General features: G+C 50.9%; 1 protein-coding gene and 1 long non-coding RNA gene across 4 annotated transcripts in view; one reads left to right on the top strand and one right to left on the bottom strand.

The window, feature by feature from the left end:
* The window catches only part of Acot7 (acyl-CoA thioesterase 7), an 88,037-nt gene that overhangs the window by 54,304 nt on the left and 9,353 nt on the right, over positions 1-24,380 (bottom strand). For 2 of the 3 annotated variants that reach the window (XM_048416072.3, XM_085690160.2), the window contains exons 2-3: positions 8,931-9,048; positions 1,056-1,212 (exon numbers count right to left, since the gene is read on the bottom strand). In XM_048416072.3, the coding sequence (XP_048272029.1) occupies positions 1,056-1,212; positions 8,931-9,048 (275 nt within the window). Of the gene's footprint in view, positions 1-1,055; positions 1,213-8,930; positions 9,049-24,111; positions 24,325-24,380 lie in introns of those variants that run through there. The other variant, XM_048416066.3, reaches the window with a different exon arrangement.
* On the top strand, positions 22,515-23,382 carry LOC146894050 (uncharacterized). The gene is made up of 2 exons (XR_015002107.2): positions 22,515-22,768; positions 23,049-23,382. It is a non-coding gene; the product is annotated as an uncharacterized LOC146894050 (long non-coding RNA).

Consider the following 24,380-nt stretch of genomic DNA (forward strand, 5'->3'; position numbering starts at 1 on the left):
ATCCCTGCTGAGGTCATCAGAATGTTCCAGATGGACAACTGTGTTCTTAGCCCTTCCAAGACAGCCTGAGCCCCTTAATCAGCCCTCAGCCATCACTCCACGGGGTTACCACTGCAGAGAACCTAGGGAAGGAGAAAAGGAATAAACCAGCCGGGCCTCTAAGGCTCATGGGACCACAGGGTGGTGGGTAAGCAGGCAGAGGGGGATGAAGGGCCTGTCTTCCCAGTCCACAGCCAGCTTATAAAAGAAACATAACTACTTCGTGAGAAGGAGCTCTGCTCCCCTGTGGTGCCAGTGGGGAAAAGGAGAAGGGTTTCCATGGTTACCACAGCTACAGAAAAGGTTCAGATGAACCAAGGCTAAGGTTGACCCAACAGCTTCTATAAAAGCCTGGTTTCTAATGGGCAGGGGCAGATTTTCCTAGCAACCTCAGCACAGCCATGACCCAGAAGAGCAGGGGATGGTGGCCACGGACTAGCTGGTCTCAAGAAGGAGGGAAGGAGGCTGGGAATCCAGTTCTCACTGGAGGGGCTCAAGTGGATTTCATAACCCACCAGTGCTCCCATCTGCAAACTGCAAAAAAATGGATCGAGAAAATCTGCCCACAGGGTCCGTGACAGAGATGTAGCCAGCTCTCCAAGTAGGAGCAAGCTGTGTGTCAGTCAGCTTCAGCTGTCAACCTGACACAAACCGAGAGTCACCTAAAGAACTACCCAGATCAGACTGGCCTGTGACCATGTCTGGGAGCCATTTTCTTAACTGCTAAATGATGTAGGGGCTGTAGTGGGCTGTGTAAGAAAGGTAGGTGAGCAAGCCAGAGTTAGGGAGCTGGTAAACAGCATTCTGCTCCTCCACCATCTCTGCTTCAGTTTCTCCCTCCAGGCTTTTACCTTAAATTCCTGATTCGGCTTCCCCCAAGTGATGGCTGTGACTTCTCAGCTCAAAGCCTTTTTTTCCCCAGTGAGATTTGGCTCAGGTTTGACCACAGCGACAGAAAGCGAAGCAGAGCACTGACTCTGAGCCACACTGGCTGGTGAGAAACACCCAGGACTCACCTGTGAGGATGTTCTCCGACATCACGTGGACCTGGACTTCCACAGAATGCTTGGAAGTGTAGGTGAGCTCTGCACTGACATGAGCCACCTCGCCGATGCACATGGGTGACAGGAAGTCAGTGCGCTCCACCCGGGCCAGGGCAGCCACACAGCGCTCCTGTAAAGACCAGAGAAGGACATTAGCCCAGGCCAGCAAGTCCCTACCACAGAAACGTTCCCTCAAAACCACTGTTCTGTTCCTCACTGTGAAATAATGTGGCTGATTGACGGCACTAGCCTAAGTGTGGAGCAGCAGCAGCAAGTACCTCGGAGTTGCCACTGACTGACATACCCTTACCAGGGCCATTTCTCCTTATTTGTCTACAATAACACACACTGCTTCATACAGAATAGCAAGAAGCACACAGAAGTGAAGAGGGGCGACATCACTCCCTTCCTAAGAGAAGCAGTTACCACCTGGGTCTTTCTGGGCTCCATCCTCAGGACAGGGCTCGGCTGCCTTGTCTCTTCCTCTGCTTTAGTCTTAGGTGGCTGTGCACCTTCTAAATACTTCACATTCTGATCTCCTTACTCACCAGGGAAAAAGAACCTGCCTGTTGTCACTATGTTATCCAAGTGCAAAATGTGGATCCCAGAAAGACTGGCCCACAGGGTGCATGGGTCATAGGAGAGGTCACCTAGGGAAGTGGCATCCCTGGGGCACTAAACACTAATAGACTGACTCTCTCTCTCTCTCTCTCTCTCTCTCTCTCTCTCTCTCTCTCTCTCTCACACACACACACACACACACACACACACACTCACCTCTCCAACCTTTAAACAGATAACCCAGTCTCATGATTAAAAATTATTATAAGAGCATCTGGCACCAGGTGTGCCTCCAGCCATCTTGTCCCCGAGTCACCTGGGAGCCTTGGATACATACAGCCTCAATTCCATTGTGAAGCCCAGATGGTAGATGCAAGCATGCAGACTGACTGCCCTTCACCCCCCAAAAAACATCTCTCACAGTCTACAGGCCGAGTACTAGTCTAGTTCAGACACTCCTACAGGCTGAGTACTAATTAGTCTAGTTCAGTCGGTCCTACCGGCTGAGTACTAACTAGTCTAGTTTAGTCGGTCCTACAGGCTGAGTACTAACTAGTCTAGTTCAGTCGGTCCTACAGGCTGAGTACTAACTAGTCTAGTTTAGTCGGTCCTACAGGCTGAGTACTAACTAGTCTAGTTCAGTCGGTCCTACAGGCTGAGTACTAACTAGTCTAGTTCAGTCGGTCCTACAGGCTGAGTACTAACTAGTCTAGTTCAGTCGGTCCTACAGGCTGAGTACTAACTAGTCTAGTTCAGTCGGTCCTACAGGCTGAGTACTAGTCTAGTTCAGACACTCCTACAGGCTGAGTACTAACTAGTCTAGTTCAGTCGGTCCTACAGGCTGAGTACTAGTCTAGTTCAGTCGGTCCTACAGGCCGGGTACTAGTCTAGTTCAGTCGGTCCTACAGGCGGAGTACTAATCTAGTTCAGACACTTCTACAGGCTGAGTACTAGTCTAATTCAGTCGGTCCTACAGGCTGAGTACTAACTAGTCTAGTTCAGACAGTCCTACAGGCTCTTCCTCAGTCTGTTAGAGCTGCTGAAACAGAAAATAACTAGGTGGGCTATAAGAACACTTCATCTCTCCATTTCTCAGTCTCTAAGTCCAAGATAAAGATACAGGTGTACTCAAATCTGCTAAAGCCCTTCCTCCGGGTTCATGAATGAAAGACCAAGAGGACACGATTGTCCCTTAACATAAGGCCATTGAGCAGGGCCTGCTGACACACACCAGCAATTCTAGGACTATGTAAAACAGGAGGACTTGGCAGGAAGGGGAGAGCTGGAAGAGAAGCCTGGGCTATACTGCGAATTTGGGGGTCTACTTAGGGTACAAAACAAGACCTGGTCTCAAAAAGACTAAGTAAATAAATCAATGGGGTGCTGAGCCCTTCACGCAAGCTGAAGACCCATCACCTGAAGAGCTCGCCCTTCCACAACCCTCCCCTTTCAGGACACACTGAAACCATAGCAGTACCGGAAGAACCTCCTCAACCTGTTCCTAGGCTCCCACAGCTGCTCTCATGGTCAGACAGAACAGGAACCCCATCTTTTGTTAGACATGTGCCAGCTTCAGCCGTGGCGTAAGCAATACTACAGTGGACAACCTCGCCCATTCGACGCCATCTGCATGTCAGGAGTCAGGGTTCTGATACACAATCACAAAGGCCTCTTCAGAAGTCTAGCAGTGACCCACATGGCCACAGGACCTCAGGGCGCCCTTACTCAATCAGCCTACTTTCCATCCCTGCTAAGACAATGGCAAGATGGTCTGGTGCCTCGCAGTGTCACTGTGAGTCATCACTTTCCATAGGAGCACTTGGCACTTTGGGACCTTCCACTGAACAAGCCCCTGGGCAGCCACTAGACTGACGAGGACATAAGCAGCCCTGGTGTCAGTTCTCAGCCAAGCCTCACAGTAGCCCTTGACAAGAGCCAAGATGGAAGGACAGCTGCCTGTGACTGCACAGCAGGCGGGTAACAGTTCCAGCCTTTGTTGTATCCCCCCATGTGTGCATATGATTTATGCATGTGCTTACACATGTGTGAACATGTGCACACATGGGGAGGCCAGAGGAAGGCATCAGGAGTTCTCTATCAGTCTCCACTATAGGGAACGGAGGAGCCCCTGAAGGACTAAAGCCCGCAGAGAATATGTTGTGTTGACATGGGTACAGCCTTACAAGAGTGGCAAAGCCTGCCGAGGATCAGGAGGGATGGCAAAGCTTCCCTCCAGAGACCACATGTGAGAGTCATCAGTGCCCGCAAGGACTCGCAGCTTAGCTCTCTCCTCTCCCAGATGTTCGCTCCCACACAGAGACCTCCTAGAGACTATCTAGGCCCTCTCCTGCGCTGCACCTAATGACCTGGGGGTGGGTAGGTGCCTTCCATCAGAGTGCACATGTCCCCACCTGATCCTAGGCTTCCTGACCATGTGTCTGTGTGTCCATTCTTTCTTCACTCCCCTGCCACCCTAGTCAGGGTTCACTATCCAAACCCGGCAGCAGCACACAGTTCTCCAACTTCTGCTTCAAGACAGAAATTCTCACTGGACCTAGAACTCACTGTTTGCTTGGTTGGTTTTTTGTTTTGTTTTGTTTTGTTCTCCCAAGACAGGGTTTCTCTGTAGCTTTGGAGCCTGTCCTGGAACTCGCTATGTAGAACAGGCTGGCCTTGAACTCACAGAGATCCGCCTGTCTCTGGGATTAAAGGCCTGCGCCACCACTGTTTTTTGAGTAAACTGGCAACCAGAAAGCCTCAGCATTCCGACTCAGCACCCCTACCAGCTCTGGAATTAGAGGCATATATGGCCAGGGCCAGTTTTAACGTGGAAGCTGGGGATCTAAACTCTGGTCCTCAAGTTTGCACAGCAAATGCTCCTTACCTGCTGAGCCAATCTCCCTAGCCCCCACCCCCACCTCCCAGTACACAGACAGCTCTCCTATCCGCCTGAGAACTCACTTGTCCCTGGCAGATGAGGAAAGGAGTCAGGAGCATGCCTCACTCCTAGAACCCACCTCTTTGGAACCGGGACCAAGAACCTTGCTCATCACTTTCCCAGGTAATTCTCACACAAACAGGCTGGAGACTGTGAGCTTCTGATCTTACAGACAACACAGAGACAAGCAACTAAGCCTGGGCAGGAAACGGAAAGTTCTAGAGGGGTGTGTGTTTTGCCGCCGTGGACTTTCTGATTTGGATCCGCAGGGCTTAGGTCCCTCCCACCGGCTATACTGCCTATTTACGCAAAATGAAAAGATCAAGGAGGAGTTAGTGTTTCCTCAAGTTCATTCTCATGACTGTGGCACCACCCACTGGCAGAAGAAGGAAAGGCAAAGGCTAGGCAGAGCCAAGAGAACGCAGGCATGACTCTGAGCATGACAATACTACCTTGGTGTCTGTGTTGGGGTCTGTGTTACTCTTCAGCAATGCTGCCTGGCCCTGTTCATCCAGGCACTGTTAGCAAACCAAGCGGTGAATAGGGCCAGGCAGCATTGCTGAAGAGTAGCAGAGACCCCAACACAGACAAAACATGAGCACAAACTCGTGCACATGTCCAGGTCTGAGAGGCAGGAGCCTCAAAGCTCAACCGCTCTGCTGCTTACCTACAGTACTAAGGTCACTTCTCCCCTGAATCATGGAAGCCACCTCCAGTAGGACAGGTCAGAGCACTGCCCTGGGGCCCAGATGATAAAGAAGGAAATGAGGCGGCACACACAGTTAGGTGCTCAGAAGTCGTGGGGATATGACACACACAGACAAGGTCTGATGAGGGGACACTGGACTGAAACCCAGGCGACAAGCTGGGAGAAAGGAGGTCAGGAGGGACAGACCAGAGCAGCAAGGACAGTGGTCCTGAGGCAGGCCCAGCGCCACAAGTGGAGTCAAGAGAGCTGCAGTCAAAGGCAGACCAAGGGCCCCTGGGGCGAGGGGCTAACCTCAGCAAGGACAGTCTCCTCAGTGAGGCAGGAGGAAAACACAGACCTCCCCCTGTGCTGTCCCCAAGACAGACCTCAGGAGTCTTCTGATTTGCTTCTGACCCAAAGAAAGAAGAGTCCAGCCTGCACCCCCACTTCCTCTCTGTCCCCAGTAGCCCTGTCCACAGAGAGGAAGAAACCCTGCAGGCATCTAAGGAAGAGCAGCTCAGACCAGGGGAGAGCACAAGCCCAGAGGCAGGGCAGACAAGGAGAAAGAGCCACAGGAAGTAAGCTCCTGAGGAGGGGAGCACAGGAGGGTCTGGGTGTGGACTGGGCTCGGACTCCAGGACTAGCGCCTGCTGCCCTACTGTGTGGTGTACTCCAGTCACATCTAAAGAGATTCGGGCTACTATTCTGGGTACAGACACCACAGGAGGTGGGCAATGACCAGAAGGGCACTCTGCCAAAAGGCTGTCCCAACAATTCTAGGGCATGAGGTGGCACTGCCAATCAGGATGCTCAGACTAGGAGTCACCTATGACTGGTGGATAAGGCATAAGACAACAATATTCAAATAGAGCTCCCAGATTTGGATCCCAAGGAAGCAGAGACTCGAGTTCCATGGACCATAATTGCCACCTGCCTCCTTAAGTGGCCCCCACCTCTCTAGGGCAGGCTCAGCCCCTCAGAGACAGCAGCAGCGACAATGTCACCACATCTCCAGGTAAGATAAGGGTCACATGAGCTAAAGCACATCTTACTTGATGGTGATTGCTACTCCACATTTTTAATTTTTTTTTTTTGAAACAGGGCCTTGGCTACCCTGGAACTCTCTATGTAGACCAGGCTGGCCTTGAACTCACAGGGACCCACCTGCATGCCGGTCATAAAGACATGTGCCACCAGCACATGTAGTCTGAGTGCTACAATTTTTATTGCCATCATTGCCCACTTGTCCTCCAAGTCCTCCTCTTCCTATATCCCCAAGCTCAGGACTTCCTCTTCCCAAGTCCATTCTCTTGTTAAGCTTTCCTGAGGTGCATGCACACTGCCTTTTTCTCTTGAAGCTTCTCTGAGACTGTCACCTCCTTCCTATAGCCACCAGAGGGCATCCTGATGCACCAAGCTCTAAGGGCAGCACCTTCCAACAGAGGAAGCCAGCTTCACAAGATAGTCCCAGTCCACCACCCAGCCAAGGCCCATACAGCCACCCCAAATGGCTGTCACAGTTCGGCTCGTTCTACACACACAAGCTCCTCCTTCCAGCTGTGATGCAGGTGGCTCCTGACCAGACTGAATGCTGTGCTCTGGTCTAAATTCATCGTGTAAACTTCACCCACCAATGGGACAGAACTAGAAGTGGGGTTTTGGAGCAGCAGCCAAAGGGCCAGAGGGTACAGCTTTTAAATGAGGTAAGTGCTCTTTAGACAAACAGAGGTCCCACGTGAACCCAACCATGAGACGGCAATAACAGTGACCTAGGGAGCAGGCCCTCCCCAGACAATTCACGGATGAGAGATCAGCTTCTGCTGCTCACAGGCCATCCTGGGTTTCTGGAGTCTACCAGAAAGACTCATCAGGATACCATAATAAAGAAAATATAAGCAAGCAACCCAGAGGCATTCTGTGAGAAACTGCTCGCACTGCAGTGGCCTGCCAAGGATGCAATGTCATGATAAAACTAAAAACCAGCCTCACTCCAGGAACACTTACGTACACAGCAAAACCCTGGTTCAAAAGTCTGGTGCGGTCTTGAAAATCTGTTAACCATTACCTAAACCTTCAGCTGCCTCCGCGTGGGTGGCTGCTGGCTAGCCGGGATGGTAGGTGGTAGAATGGTAGGCACTCAAGACTATCTTCAAGTAGGACAATGAGCTCACAGTAGAGCTGCCCTTCCCAGCCACAGCACCCGCAGCATGCACTTCAGGAGTGAAATCCAGAACAGCCAAGGTTACACAGAGAAACCCTGTCCCGGGGGGAAATTACAACAGTAATGACTGATCAGAACTAGGAGTATCACTCACTTGCCTAAGCATGCACAAGACCCAGGATATTGGGGCTGGAGAGTAGATGGTTAGGTGCATGCTCTGATCTTATAGAAGACCAGAATTCTGTTCGCAGCACTCATACTGGGCAGCTCCCAACTGCCTATGACTCCAGCTCCAGGGCACCTGACACTCTTCTGGCCTCCACAGCACCTGCACTCATGTACACAGATACACATACTTTTCTTATTTAAAAATCTTAAAAACTGCCTCAGAGCAGATCTGGTGAGCAAAGAGTGAACGACTGAAGAATTATCAAAAGGTTCCACAGGCTCATACACAGCCAGGACACTCCTGCTTAAACAGCATCAATAGATTTGTTCAATGCCAAGTGTGAAAGGACAATGTGAGAACAATAAACAAGGAGCAGCACAGGGCATCTGGGCTTTGCTATGGCAGGCTGCACGGCCAGGCCAGTAAGTCCCTTGTGCCAACTTTGCCAGGTCAAAATACACAAGGCCTCTCTGGGGTTCCCTGTCCTGAATAAACCCCGTGTTCACATCAGCCCAAAGAGGGGTTTTTAAGTGAGGTGGGGTCTTCCTCCTCTCTGCCCAGCAGGGCACTAGCTGAGACCCACAGCTCACAGAGGTGATGCACTGCGGACCCCCTGCAGGCCCACCTCTGTACCTACCACAACAGGCAGCTGCTGTCAAGGGAGATGCTCTCTCCCTGGTCAGCCTTCAGAAAAACGTCAGGTTCTTCCGGCTGTCATCTCATGACAACTTACAGAGACCCTAAGGTTCTAAACCCAGAGAGACTGTCCTACAGACCCCACAATAGCTGCAGGGCCACCTCCCAATGCACAGCTCCTGAGCAGGTCAAACACTGGCCCACAATATGCAGAGCCAACAATACTCAGACCATAGGTGAAGCCCAGAAAGCCAAAGCATTTGCCCACAACACCAGAGTTCAGTCAGGGACACAAATGGGACTCAGGCAGCCTGTCACCCACACTTCAGCTCTTAAACAGTAGATCCACACAGGCATACAATATTTCTGACCACAACCAAGGAGCTAGCAAGGCTCAAGACAAGACCACGTGCGAGCCACAGCTCTCATAGGACCCTTCAGCCTCCCAGCAGCTTTGTCCCTGCTGATGTCCCAACCTCCACACTGAGGCCAAGGCCAAACCTTATTCCCTGGGACCCAAGTAGGGTTGACTGTGCCAGAACCTCCAGACACCCGGACCTAGTAGACAGGGCAGTATGCCGCAGACCTGGCCTCTCCGAGAACTGCTGCCCAGACCCCCACACTGCTATGGCGTTGTGGAGTTCAGAATTTCATGGGTAATTCTAGCACATATGAACAGGGGTCTGGGCACTTACCCCATTCTGGCTGTTACAGTGCCGGGTGCTGATGATGGCCCCTGCCTCCTCAATCATCTTCAGGATGGTCCCTCCATGAACATTGCCAGCCACGTTGGCATCATCTGGCCGCATGATCCTACAGCAGGTAAGAGAAATGGGATAAGCCTCTTCAAGAGAACCCTACTGTAACAGTAACCCCTGGAGAGAGAAGCGAGTGTACGCTCTGGCTGCAAGAACTTCCCACACATCTTGGCTCTCCCTCAATACAGCGTGTCCACCAAGGCTAATCTGACAGGCATGGAGGGGGCTTCACAGTCCTCTTTATAGGGGACAGAAGGCAAGCAGAGGACCTTCCTTTCCTGAGGTCACAGGTGCCATAGGAGACTGCTTCCTATCCTGGTCTGAAAGGGCTGACAGAAACAGCTTTCCCAAGACAACTGGGAAGGAGGTGGCTGAGCTGCGCAAGTCCCTCAGAGAGCACATGAAAGGGTCACCATGGCCAGGTCTCTGATTACAGGTGAGATGAACAAGCACAAAGACAGGCTGGGTGCCAACCCAGGAGCAAACCCCAGAGCAGAACGTATCAGGAGGCACAGAGGGCAGGGTAGTTGGAGCTGTTCTAAAAATTAGGCACAGGCCACAGCTTCAAGACCTCTGGACTAAATACTCACAGGTCCACTGGTTGCCTGCCCTCAAGGGATGCAACGTGGTACCAAGGACCCAAGGCTGGGAGCTCTCAGGGTCAGAGAGAATAGAAACACTAGCTCATTCTTCCAGAAAAGAGATGTTGCACTTCCTGTCAGCAAACAGCCACTCAGAGGCTGCACAAAACCTCAGGGCTCTCAACAAGCCAGTTCGGTGCTATCACAAGCCGCCCTGGCAGCACTAGCAACACCCCAAACATCCACATCACTAATAGCATGTAATGGGACCTGCTGAGTGGGGTCCCAGACCAGCAGGCTCAGGCCTTGTGCTGCCAAGCCTTCTAGCAGCAGCAGCTGGCAGTCTGAGCAAGTCAGGACTCTAAGAGATCAGGTCTGGCCCCAGTTCTGAACAGGCAGGACTCCAGGACAAGCTGCCAATCGATTACTTAACTGGATTAATCATTCTTTCACCTCTTCACCTGTAAAATGGACATGTCACAGCAGGGATGCCTCGACGATGGCTCAAGGAAGCCAAGAGCCTGGGAACATGCCAGGGCCCTGCTGCCCAGCCAGGGGACTGTGCACAGCTGGACCCAGCACATGCTAAGCAGTGCTTCTCTCTCCACTACGTACTTAGCCAGTAGGGCTGGAAGCTTCAAGAAAGAGCCAGAAGCAAATGGCAAATACTCTTGATGCCACCCACCTTCAAGGCCACTCCTTCACCGAGTGAAACGGTACACAGCGACCAAACCTGCCTGACACCAGGTGCGAAGCTGCAGAGTGGCTGCGTGCTGTAACGGTAACGTGAGGTTTAACAATACACAAGGAGTCTAGACTATGAAGGCAGCTTCTAGAACCTTCACTTAAGTATTGTAAGAATTTGTGGTTTTCGCAGAAGCTCCCAAATAAAGTACAAAAAATTAGTATCTAGGGTGCTCAGCCAAAACTGGGGCAGCTGTATCCCAGCCCTCTCCCAAAGGTTCAAGGAGCATCGTGGAAGAGACGGGGTAGAGACATGAGGAGGACTGGGACAAAGCAATGTCTTCTGGACATGAAGGGACTCATACCAGCTAAAGGTGCCTGCCAGACCTGCACCACAAATCAACACTACAGCCAAGGGGAGACCTGGGAAGGGGGTGACGATCCCCACCCTGGCTAGAGGAGGTAGTGGCAGATGGTGGTTGTTAGAGGAGGGAGCCAAACCTATTACAAGTCCCCCTACAAATAACTGCACACATAGAGCTGATCTAAAGCTATTTATGCGTGGATGTGTAAATGCACACAATAATGTATGGACTTATTTGTGCTTATGTGTCTTATGAGTGTATGCTACATGTGTGCAGAGACCTCTGAAGGCCAGAAGTGGGTGTCAGATCCCCTAGAGTGATGCTGTAGACGGCTGTGAGTCATGCAATGTAGGTGCTCAGAATTGAACTCAGGTCCTCTGGAAGAGCAGCAAATGCTCTCAACTGCTATGTCATTTCTCCAGCCCCTCAACAATAATTTTAAAAAAATAACGATGGGTACAAAGCCAGATATAGTGGCTCATACCTGTAATCCCAGCACTCAGGAAGCTGAAGCAGGAGGATTAACATTACCTTAAGGCTAGCATGAGCAACATAGCAAGACCTTGTCTCAGAAAGAATAGAGAATAACAGTGGGGACAGTCTGAGCTGGAAGCACACTGGAGAGTGACCAGCTAAATGCTCCAGCTGCCCCTGGAGAAGGGCGATGTCAACTGGACTGGGACTGGGTTTCAATTTTACATCCCATCAGCCTGATAGTCTACTCGGCCATCTCCTCCGCACTCGCGGCCAGGCCAGTCATTTCTGCAGCACCCTGTAGGTGTATTCTCAGGGTGCAGCCCACATCTGCTCCCGGGACTGCAGATGCCCATGCAGCCCATGCAGTCCAGGGGGCAGATGTGAGCCCTGCAGTCCAGGGGCAGATGTGAGGCAGGGAATGCTGTTCTAAAGCAAACGCAGGCATCAGAATAAGGGAGAAGGACCAAAGTCGGGGAGCCATTCTTTTCAGTAGTTTTTGGGTTTTGTTTGTTTTTCAAGATAGGGTTTCTCTGTGTAGCTCTTCACTCTGTAGACCAGGCTGGCCTTGAACTCAAGAGATATACCTCCCTCTACCTCCAGAGTGCTGGGATTAAAGGCACATACTACCACCCCCGGGGAAGGGGTAGCCATTCATTTTTTTTAATATAAATTATTTATTTTTACTTTATGTATATTGGTGTTTTGCCTGTGTGTGTCAGTGTGAGGTTGTCAGATCCTCTGGAACTGGAGTTACAGACAGGTGTGAGCTGCGATTTGGGTGCTGGAACCCAGGTTTCAGAGGAACCCAGGTCCTCTGAAAGAGCAGTCAGTGCTCTTAACCGCTGAGCCATCTCTCCAGCCAAGGAGCCATTCTTAGCCACAGCCCCAGAGCAGGCATTCTGGCCACACCTGTTCTGACGGTACCTTGGGATCTTTCCAAGGTAGAGCCCAGCCCAGAGCCCTGCATGGAACCCATACCTGGGCTGAACCTAGTGTATTTCTAGGACCAAGCCTCACCCAACAACTAGGAAAGTGGCTGCATTTGGAGTTAGACCTTTGCAGGTGTTAATTAACCCACACTGCTTGTAGCCAGACTTTGTGACAAAGACCTGGAACAATCTAAACGCAGGGCAGATGGCTTTTGGCCCTAGAGCCCGCAGCAGAACAGCATGGGGATGGAGGGACAGCAGAGGCTCACCTGTTTTAGGGGTGAAATGTCCCCTCCACAGGCCCATGCTTTAGACACTTGGTCCCCAGCTGGGAGCCCTAGCTGGGGAGATTCTGAGAGTGGGGTGCAGAGCCTTGACAGAAGCAGGGATAGGCCTGGTTCCTGTCTCACTCTCTGCTTCTTAGGCCACCATGATATGAACCATTGCCTGCCCCGCCACTCCTTTGCTTTCCCCACCACCGTGGACTGAAGGAAATCAGAACCCAGATCTTCCCTTCCTATATGTCAAGCGCTGTGGTGTGGAAAGTGGAGAAAAGACGGGGTAGGGGAGACGCTTCAAAGTTACAAACCAGTGACCTGCTGCTCCAGATGCCCCACAACACACACTCACGCACACACACACGCATGCACACACACTTTTATTCTAGTTCCAAATCCACCAATGAACTAACTCACTGACGAAGGCAGAGTCCTCAGGGACCCAGCCACTTCCCCAAAGCCCCACCTCTTGCATCAGGAATCAGGCTTTCAACGCATGAGTACTTTAGGGTTCACATCCAAAACGGGCTCTAATGCCCTTACAGGAACAGGGAAATTCTGAAACACAGAGAAAAGCCACTGCAGACAGAGTAAGAGACAAGTGTGCCTCGGCTACAGCCAGGAAATGCCGGAGATCCCTGGAAGGCAGCAGAAAGCATGAGGCAGGAAAGACTCTGAGTCCTGGATCTGACATCTTCATTTCTGCTGCTCTAAGTCACCCCCATAGCAGGGCCACACCCCACATCCATCCTATCCCCCTCAGACTCCTTTCCTTCTTCCACTGAGGCAACAGTGTGTGGCACTAGTGAGCCATTCAGAGGCCCCACACCCCCATTTTGGCAGCAGCTTGGGAGGGGAATGACCTCTGTCTCCTCCTCCCACAGTCCACTGAGACTGCGGCCAGTATCTCTAAATCCGCCTTGGAAATGTCAGTGCTAAAATTAAAGCACTGTGTGTGGAAACCATGACAACTAGGGGAGGGGTGTGCCGGCTCCCTCCACTCAACAGAGAAAACCTCAAGGACTAAGACATGGTCCCACCAAGCACCCAAAGACAAAGACAGGAAGGACCCTTGAGCCTGCAGGGGTGTGGGCAGGGCTGAGTCATACGAGCTCCAGCACAGACAGGTCAGAAGTTCCCTGGGTCTCAGCAGGTGCCCAGAGAACAAATAGAGGGTGTGTGTTCCCACGTGGCCACAGTCAGAAACAATACTACAAACCCCAGAAGTGGGCAGGGGTAGGAGAAATGTTCACACCAAGAAAAGGTTCTAAGGGTGTTTTAGGCTCCACAGCAGAAGGGGAAAGAGCCAACAACCTCTCCCAGACTCCCAGCCTCATACATGCTTGGGGCAGGGAAATGACCAAAGACTCCATGTGTGGCCCCACGGACCAGCACCCACAACTCAAGAAGACAGTCTGACACAGGCAGGTGGGAAAGAGAGGGAGTATTAAGTTGGGAGCCTAGCCCAAAGCCCCTCGCATTCATTCCAACCCCCAGGCCTGAGAGTTGTATTGGTCTGGGACTCCAAATCCCAGCATGCCAGGTCAGGATCACTCCCACAAGGTATTTAAGTGAGATCCCAAAGGAGAAATATGTGCTCTCCTTGCTCCCTCCACCACCACCCCCCACCCCATGGTCACATTTGCGGCCTCCCAGTTCCCACTTGGGGCCACCCAAGAGCGTGAAATACCATTAAACCTGGATATTTCTTAATTTGGCTTGTTGTGATTTGGCTTGATTGGGATTTTTGCATGGGTAGAGAGCTCATGTTAGGAAAACTTCCTAACAGGGAACAGGGTGAGGCTGGGACTAGAGACCAGCCACAACCCCAGAGGCTCCAAATGCGGAACATTCTGACCCCTTCCAGAGCCAAGTCACCGGGATTAGACTTCCTGAAAGGCTCTAGCAGGCCAGAGCATGGCAAATGCAGGCACTAAGATTTCAAATATGGTGCCTACAGGTTTTGCATTTTGCCCTTCTCCCCCATTCCCTCTGCCTTGCTAAAAAAACCATTGGATTACAGTCCTAAAGCTGGCTATTTATTTGGCCACTTACTCCACCTGAGGACGGCTACCAAGGTCCAGCTATCAAAGGATTGAAGTCCAATAATCAAAAGCCCCCTTGTGACAACCCTAATTAACATGCCCAATCAAAACTAACCAACTCATCCTAACACAAGGTCTCCCTTTTCCCTTTATAAACCGCCATTTTCCTGTGGGTCACGTCTGTCTCCTCTCTATCCAGAGGCAGTTCTTTGTCCCTTGGGGCAAATATCTCTTCCCCTTATCCCTTGTTTATTTTCCCTTCTCCCTCACTCTCTGTCTCCTGTCTTTGTCTCTTATTCCCTGACCTCTGTCCCTCTGGGGCAAGTCAATCTCCTTTGTGCTGAGAACTTGGTCTTTGGGTGTCTTGTGCTGACTTCCCATCCTCTCCCTTCCTATCTCAGCTTTGGGTGCCACCTAATGTCTAGAGTGAGTGTTAAGTTGGGAACATAGCCCCCAGCCCCCAGGTTTGAGAGTTGTATTGGTCTGGATTCCAAATCCCAGGATGCCAGGTCAGGGATGGGGGGTCAGGACCACTCCCACAGAGTATTTAAGTGAACTCCCAAAAGAGGATCATATGGTCCCTTTTCCTTCCTCCTAGTGGTCACATTAGTGGCCTCTTGGTTCCCCCTCGGGGCCACCCACCTGAGAGCACAAGAATCCTATTAAACCTGGATATTTCTTAATTTGGCTTGTTTTGATTTGGCTTGACTGGGATTTTGCATTGGCAGAGAGCTGGCATTAGGAAAAATTCCTAACAGTGAGTAGACACAGGACCAGGGTATTCCTGATGGCCTCCCTAGCTACACGAGGCCACCCAAGCTGCCTGGCACAAGAGCTACATCCAAGTGTCCCCCACATATTCAATCTGGCATTGGATAGAGCTGTGATGAACAGTACCTGCTGGGCTAGGAAACCATGAAACTAGGACTCCCCAGAATGGGACTCAGAAGGGGTCAAGGAAGCCCTCATGGAAGACACCTTTAGTCCCAGCATTCAGGAGGTAGAAGCAGGCAGATCTCTGTGAGTTCAAGATCAGCCTAATCTACATAGCGAGTCCAAGCCAGTCAAAGCTATAAAGTGAGACCCTGTCTCAAAAACAAAAACAGGATAAGAAAGTAATTTGGCTGTGACATCTGTCACCCCTTCACCATGGCTGATTTTACTGATCTGGCTGGCTAAGTAGGTGTCCTCTTCCTCCCTCACTGCTTCATGTGCATCTGCCCCAGAGCTGTGCACTCAGTGCTCCCGATGGAAGAGGATGGCCTTCCCTGTATATAGGAGGGCCTATCTTCAGTCAAGGGTATATGAGTAGCTACACTCCCCTGCTACAACCTCCAAACAAGCTCAGAGAAGAAGAAAAATGATGGTGCATACCTTTAATCCCACCTAGCATTTGGGAGACAGAGGCAGGTAGATCTCTATGAGTTTTGAGGCCAGTTTGGTCTACAAAGTGAGTTCCAGGAAAGTTACACAGAAAAAGAAAAAAAAAAAGTCTCGGAAAAAAAAATAATAACAAAAAAAGTTGGGGGGATAAGAAGAGAAGGAAGCAAGAGCCACTCATCCTTAGAAGCTGTCAAGGCCTGCCTGGACCAGCCCCATCTCAACAAACCACTGACCAGACCAGGTTTAGGGGACTATGGTGCTGACTTCCTGAACTGCTTAATCTAAACAGGAAGAGGCTGTAGCAACCAAAGCCAGTTGTCATGGAAACTGTTTTACCGATCATTACAGAAGAAGCAACTCTGCAGCCCTTTCTGGCAACTACACCAGGGGAGCAGAAAGCCGAGGTGTCCCCACTGAGTAAGTACTCAGGATGCCTTGTCTGGAGACTCTACCCTCCCCAGCCCTGCTCAAACAAGAAGAGCCCGCAGCTGGGAGCTATTGCCAGCTATCTAGACTTGCCAAAAGGCTGATGGGAAAGGAGCCTGCCTGATCTAAGCCTGTATCCCACTGAAACTCAGATCTGACTCTAGCAGCAGGGCCTAAGGGGCTGCTGGGAGGGGACAGATGTCTAGTCCCAGCCCTCACATGATCATGGGAACTGTATGGGCCTCACAGTCTGCTCCTACCACTCCTCAGACAGGACAGCTCTAGAGCTATACCAGCTACCCTGAGAGTCCCCAGTGCCTCCCACCATGGCCAGTTCTTCTCACCACGCCCACTTCCCACAACTGGTTAGCAAAGTCAAAAGCCACAGTGGCCAGGGACAAGTGCAGTGGCTGGTCCCTGAAGAGGGACCAGACCTCACAAGACTCCCAAAGCACCCTCAGCAGCACTGCTCCCCATAAACCTGCAGGCAGAACTGAAATGGAAACTAAGCTACACGGCCAACAGGCCCATGCAACAGACACAGCCAACTGTAGGCTACTCTGTGTCTTTCCAGAAAGAGCATCTTGACCTGGCCCAGGCCTTGCGTCTGTTGTCACAGGGATTGAGGCCAGAGAGCCCAGCAGACAAAAAGCAGCAGCCAGTACTGCTCTAGCAGACAGCCCCTATCAAAGGACCTGCTTCAGCTTCCATTCCTGACAGGCCCAGTCCTGGGGCACTTCCTAATTAGGTGACTATCTGATATTGCAACAAGGCAAATTATTACAGGTACCTCTATAAACCAGCCTCCCTGAAAGAGAGCAGTAACCCTGTTTGTTCCCCTGATCACCACAAGAGCTAGGCCCCAAGGAGAGGGTGTGCAGCCCTGTCCCCTGGACTCCCTGACCCTCCCTCCCTGATCTGACAGCCTAGGGCTAGTGCACACCTAGAAGCTGGGGACAGATGGTTCTAAACAAGTTTCCCCCAACTACACTAAACTTCTCCCCAGAAGGAAGCCAGGGACCACAGCCTTCAGAGTTCTAAGTCAGAGACCAACTCTGCGGAGCCCTCAGGGCCTTCCCCCACCCACACAGCCTGCAGGGCCCTCCTTGGGATGCAGAACCTGGGTCTTTGATTGCCCAGGGGCACTTTATCCTGAGGAAAAATGCCTTCATTTGCAGAGAGCACCATGGACAGGCCTGTGATGTGCCAGACCTGACTGTAGCCTATCCAGGCAAAGCACCATGATCGTGCCAGATCTGAGTAAGTCACACTACAAGACAGGAACAAGCACATCTCTCCCATCTTTGCCCCATGCCTTGTACACTAGGCAAGATGGGGTTCCCTGGGTCAGTCAAAGATCTCCTGGCCAGGAGAGGCATTCCCCACCCCTACTCCCTCTCCTGGACAAAGAGACAGAGTATTGCTTCAGAAAGACCTGGGAGCAGGCATCACGCCTGCAAGCAGCGGACACCCCCCAAGGCTCCAGAGCCTGGCTGTTCCAGTCCATTTCTTATCTTCAAGTAGGAGAAAGTACCCCAAGCACACCAAAGCATCCTAGGACCCAGCGTTGGACACTACAGCTCTGACCACCCAGGTACCAAGGCAGGTCTCAACATATTTCTCCTACTTGGGGAACCCCAGTTCCTCCCAGCTCCTCCCAGGTCCTAACTTACTGCTTGACCTTCTCCCTGAGGCAGGCCTCAGTGACTCCGTTTTTGCGGACTTGGAGAGACAAGGCTCGCTGCAGTAGGAACATGTTCTTCCGTCTCTGCTCCCTCCAGAAGCTGCAGCCAAAAGCAAGTAGGGGAGCAGCCCTGGCACCCAGTGTTGTGCCCTTTGGACTTGCCCCCTCCCTCCAGGTAGGCATTGCTTCCTCCCTAAGCAACCCCCGCTTCTCCCATGCCTGGCCCCAGCTATATCAGGCACACTACCCACCCCAAGCGGTAAGGCACCTACTAGGCCTCCACAGTAACGGTGACTGAGCATGACAGAGAATGACAGCCCATGAATGAATAATTCCAAAAAAGAAGTCAGAGCTGATGCTTCTTCCTACTAAGTTAACCAGAAGTCACCTATGTGACAAAACCAGACGTCTGGGAGCATTCACGGCGGCACCACTCATAGACCAAAAGATGGAAACAACCCTCATGTCCATCACTCCTAAGTCCATAAATGGAGCATCATTTGACCGTAAAGAGGATTGGTGGGGAGATGGAGAGATGACTCAGAGGACCTGAGCTTGTATTCTCAGCATCCACATAAAAGCCAGGCTCAATAGTGTTGTAATTCCAGAGCTGGGAGGTGCAGACAGGAGGTCCTCAAGGCATTTGCAGAACACGCCAGTCTAGCCAATCAGAACGTTCCAGTGGACAGGTAGACCCTGTCCAACAAAACCACAAGAAGCCAATGGAGAATAACGAAGGGAAACGCCTCACGGGGACTTGGGGCTCCACACACAAGTACAGGCACATACACCTGCACAGACATGTACACACACATGCATACACCACACATACACACGAACAAGAATAAATAAACAAATTAACTTTTTAAAAAGGTCTGAGGGGCCTACACACCAAAGGTATCAGAATCAGAGAGAGTGATGGTCCAGCCTGTGCACTCAGAAAGTTGAGGCAGAAAGGCTGTAACTGAGGCTGACGGCTACACTGTGAATCTTTCTCCGAGAAGCAAAGGGCTGTGGACTCAGTACTAAACACTCATCCTGCATCCATGAGGCCCTGGGTTCTATCACCAAACCCACAAAGAACACAGTAGAAGAAGGCAGACGGTAGACCGACGGCTGCCAGGGCCTGGGTGGGGGAATGGAGCACCTGTGTGGAGCATGGGTGCAATTCTGTGGCTGATGAAAGTGCCCAGGAACACAGGTTGGGCAATATTTGGGTTCACTAAACATCCAGGGACCGCATGTATAGCCTAAGGGGTAAACTTTATGGTTTGCAAGTTTTATCTCAAGAAGTTATAAACAGCCAAATGGATATGGGAAGCCACATGGACATAGGCTGGCCGTGAGAGCAATGCTCTGGGAGGACCCTCCAAAAGCACCCTTGACCCAGAAAGGCACTCCCAAGACTTAGCAAAAACACACAGCTGCCAGGCATGGTGGCATATGACTGTTATTCCAGCATTCAGGAGGCAGAGGCCAGCCTGGACTATACAGCAAGTTCCAAGCCAGTCAGGGCTACATAGAAGGCCCTGTCTCAAAAGAAAGGGGGCGGGGACAGACTCACCCTGCTAGCTGGTAATGCTGGTCCTACACTAACAGACAAAGGAGAGCCAGCTGGGGGCCCCAGGAACAGGCGACACCCACACCTCCCTTTGTGTTTGGCGTTTTTCCAGGGAATATAGACCACTGCCTTCTGCAGCTTTCAACAGCATGGAAAAGCATTCTTTCCAAAGAGTAGGTGACCTCGCCAAGCACCAAGGTCTAGAGTCACAGAGAAGTGAGTACAGAGCCAGCCAGGCACCTGAAACTCAAAAGACAATAGGCCAGCTTACAGAGGGCCTCAGCAGTCTTTCAGGATGTGACACACCCACATCCCCTAGACAGAGAGCATGTTCCTCCCTCTACAGCCCAACCGTCAGCCCAGAGGAAGCTGGATCCAGACTCCAAAAAGATTATTTCAAAAAAGTTGAATGTGAGTGTGTGTGTGCGTGTGTGCATGCATGCGTGCATGAGTGTGTGAGTGTGTGTGTGAGCGTGTGAGTGTGCATGTGTGAGTGCGTGTGTATGTGCCTGAGTGTGTGTGTGTATGTGAGCGTGTGCATGCATGTGGCACATGCACTCACACGCACACACACATGAAAACGGAAGAGAACTATTTGTGGGAAGGAAGGGAGAGGACAAAAGGGTGGGGACAGGAAGATGATGGATATGCAAATGTCAACAAAAGACAATGACACAAGTGTATTAAATGTAATATTGATGGGCTAGCGTTGGCTCAGAGATTAGGGCACTTACTGCTCTTCCAAAGGACCCAGGTTCGGTTCCCAGCACTCACATAATGTCTTACAACTGTCTGGAACTCCAGTCCCAGGGGATCTGACTCCCTCTTCTGAACTCCACGGACACCAGACATGCACATGGTGCACAGACATATATATATTTATAGGCAAAAATATTCATACATAAAATAATAAAATAAACCAAGAAGAAAAAGGAAGAACTAATAATAAAACCTGTTATTCATTATCCTAACTATAAGTAAATGAAATGATCTCTTAGAGCCTGTGCTTCAGGCTTCCTGACCACGGTGGCATAACTTTTTTGCTCCGCCCTCCTGGCAACAATGGGCTAATACCTCTGAACCTGTGTCCTTGAGCCTCCAGAAACCCTGTCTTAGCAAGAAAGAAGTACAAAGAACCTACACACACACACACTGACACCACAAAGAAGCCACTTTTGACACAGTCACCAGGCCCTTGCAAGCGTGACCAGTTTCCCCAGTACTTTTCCACCCTGTGAAGCGTGGGCTCAGTTCTGGATCTGAGTTCCAAGACAAACATTAGCTGATGCGAAATCACCATGTGGACACCACCTCTAATTATGAGACTGAAAGCCGAGTACAAAGTGGCTGGAAGTCGCAGACTCATAAGAACTCAACAAGCTAACCCAGAAATTCCAACTACTACTTAAAGGGTTAAGGAAAACAGCGAGGAAATTGAGGACTTGGAAAATGGAACTACAGCCTGAGATGATCACCTCTTTGCACCTTCTTACAGCCGTCCAAAGAGGGGAACACCCAACACCAGGGTTAGAATCTCCAACATTACTGTCTCATCCCCAGCTACTTCAGAGACACTTAAGCAAATAAGTAAAAACCTCAGTAATATGACCCAAAGAGGGAGATGAGCCCTGAAGATTACAGAACGAGTAAGTCTTTGTGGGAAACTTCACTGAACCTGACATCTAAGGATCCAGGCAATCACATTTAATTTTTCTGTCTTTGCAGAGATATCTGAATGTATTCATTTGCTCTAATCATGTTCAGAAATAAGCTTAGGGCCAGCAAGGCTGTGGGGAGTTGAAGAAACCCTGAGCAACTGTATATGGAGCAGATACAGTCCTAGGAGCACGTGTATTATTCAAGGACCAATCCTGAGCACACCAGCCTATATCCCCCTGCAGCATGCCTGTCCCTACAATCACCCACAGGCACCAGTGAGGCTTGTGGTCAAGTATTCACATCAGTCTTCCATACAACAGCCTAAACCCCCTATGAATCCGTTCATCTGTCACTTGGTGGGACATTCACAGTGCAGTTCCACCCAGTCACAGAGAGGGACAAATACAGATAGAAAGTCACATGGATGAAGCCTAGACCCTCACATGCTAGGGATGTGTGTGTGTGTGTGTGTGTATGTGTGTGCCTACCACAAGTGTGCAGGTATCTGTGAAGGCCAAAAAAGGGCAGGAGTTTCAGGTGGTTGCCAGGTGTCCCATGTGGGTTCTGGGAACCAAACCTGGATCCTCTGCAAGAGCAGTAAGGGTTCTTAACTGCTGAGTCCATGCCCTTGGTTATTGGACAGTCCTCACTGTGTGGTCCAGGCCAGTTTTCAACTTGTGACACTGCTGCCTGTGCCTCGAGTTAGATATGCATCACCAAAGTCATCGCTCAAACTCCATTTTTATAAAATTCTAGGGAAATGAAAACCACAACACAGAAAGTCAGTCAGCAGGTGGGAAGGTGGGAAGGCAAGAGGGTGGTGTCTCAGTCAGTGCTCTGCTGCTGTGAAGAGACGCCATGACCACAGCGACTCTTAGAAAAGAAAGCATTTAACTGGAGCTTGCTTAACAGTTTCAGAAGCTTAGATTACCACTGCCCTGGCAGGAAGTATGGCAGCACACAGGCAGCCATGGTGCTAAGAAGCACGACCATGACAGTTCTACATCTGCATCCAAGGGCAGCAGGAAGAGAGAGGTGACCCACTGGACCTGGCTTGGGCTTCTGAAACCCCAAAGCCCCCCTCCCCACAGTGACACACTTCCTCCAACAAGGCCACACCTTCTAATCCCTCTCAAGTATGCCACTCCCAATGACCATGCTTTCAAATATATGAGCCCATGGGGATTATGCCTACTCAAACCACCACAGGCAGGGAGAAATAAAACTTAACAAGAGGAAACTCCCAAGGGCGATGGCCTGTCCCTTATCTTGACCATGGCCTGGCCTTGCAGGCATGTATGCATATAGGTCAAAGTTGAGCAAATACATTAAGTGGGTTGAACTACACAAATTATATCTCCATAAAGTAGTTTGAACAAGTGCCAACTCCACCCCATAGGTCCCTTCACAGGAGCCTATGCTCTTGGCAGCTGCCTATGGTTTCGGATTGACACGCTGACCCTGGGTGCACTCTCAGAGCTCAGTCCATTTCAGTAAGTGCAATTATGGGATGGAGACTGAGACTTGGTCTCATCCCAAGCTCTCTGTGCCTCGTGACCCCCAGGAAGGACATCACTGAGAACACTGCAGCCTTGCACTAACAAGACACCATGTTGGACATAGTACCCACACCTGCAATCCTAGCAACTGGGAAGCACAGGCAGGACGATCAAAGCCAGACTGGTCTACAGAGCAAATTCCAGGTAAGTGAGGGCTACTTAGGGAGAGCGGTCCCAAGTGGGACCTAGCTACAATTATGAGGATATTTATATATCTACAGGGATGCACCATGGGCAAGGCAGCAGGCTAGAGTGCCCCGAACAATCCCAAATATCAAGTCACCCCCATCTCACTTTGAGTGTCAAATATGAGGTCACCCCTGTCTCACTCTGAGTGTCAAGGGACACACGGAGAGGCGGCCTGTGGAGAACCCAAAAGCCTGTGTGGTAGACAGCTACCCGACCCCTTTTTCTTGCCTACCAGGTGTTTGTGGACACCAGAGGGTCAGAGAGTCAAGGGCAAGATCACTCCGCCAAGTGACACTGAAGACACAGCCCACCCGGGTGTCACCACACAGCTCTTTCACTCCGCTCAGTGACTGGCTCAGGAGTGGAGGCTCCAGCATAAACTCTGTGACACCAACACCGCAGAAGGCTACGCCCTGTCCTGAGGCCATCCGTTAGCGCCTGGAATGACCACGGCGACAAAACTTTTCTATTGAAGTTACAGGTAACTTTTCTACCTCCTGGAAAGCTGCGATAAGTCTTACAGATTTAAAAAAAAATAGATAAAAACAAATAAACAAATTAATAAGCAAGCTGGGCATGGAGAACCTTTACACCCAATATTCACAAAGCAAAGGAGGCAACTGACGGTGACATTGCTCAGAGAAGGTGCTAAAGCCAACAGGTTGTGAACTTTTTTAAGAGTATACCTCTTTAAAAAAAAAAACTTTATTTTATGTGCATTGGTGTGAAGGTGTCAGATTCCCTAGAACTGGAATTACAGACAGGTGTGAGCTGCCATGTGGGGGAATTGAACCTGGGTCCACCTGGAAGAGCAGTCAAGTGCTCTTAACCACTGAGCCAACTCTCCAGCCCCCAGGCTGTGAACTTTAATGGGTAAAATGTACAGACGAGAATTACACCCCAACAAAGTTTCTGCAAACTCAGGCGAAATAAAAGCCCATTCATTCATCTGGGAAACAGGGCATGTGTGGAAGCTGCCTTGTCTCTAGGCCACCTGGAACAGCAGCTTGGAAGAGGGCCTGGGCGGGCACAGCTGCTGGTTCATAAAATGTGGTGATTTCCAACCACACCCAAAGGAATTCATGACTAGGAAGGGCCCAGCTTCCTACAGCCTGGAGCTGCAAAGCCTAGAGTCCAGGAGCCACTGGTCCCCAGAAGAACAGCACTACAGGTCTCAAATGATGACCACCTAGTGACAAGAGGCCTTTCCCCACCCTCATTCTGAGTCACAGCATACCCTCGGCATTTTACAGCCTGAAGCCCTGAGCAGAGTCTGGAGGGAACAGAATTTCGCCTACCTTCTCGTGTCAATGATGCAATCATCAGACTTTTGGTGATATGCCCTGGTTCCAACAGCCCTCATGGAAGCCCAGCAGCTTCTTTCCCTGAGCCCCAAACACCCCTGGCCTGTCACCAGGCTCCAGGAGGCTACCTGCCTCGCCACCTCCCAGAGGCGCAGAGTCCTGGAAAGCAGCTTCATCCTGTGGAGTGGGGCAAACAAACTCCTCCCTCTGGGCAAAAGGTTTAGCTGCTGTGTCCACTAGCCACCAGCCAGCTTAGCGAAGGG

This window comes from Myodes glareolus, chromosome 6 (genome assembly GCF_982192425.1).
Source record: "Myodes glareolus chromosome 6, mMyoGla1.1, whole genome shotgun sequence".
NCBI classification, from domain to species: Eukaryota; Metazoa; Chordata; class Mammalia; order Rodentia; family Cricetidae; genus Myodes; species Myodes glareolus.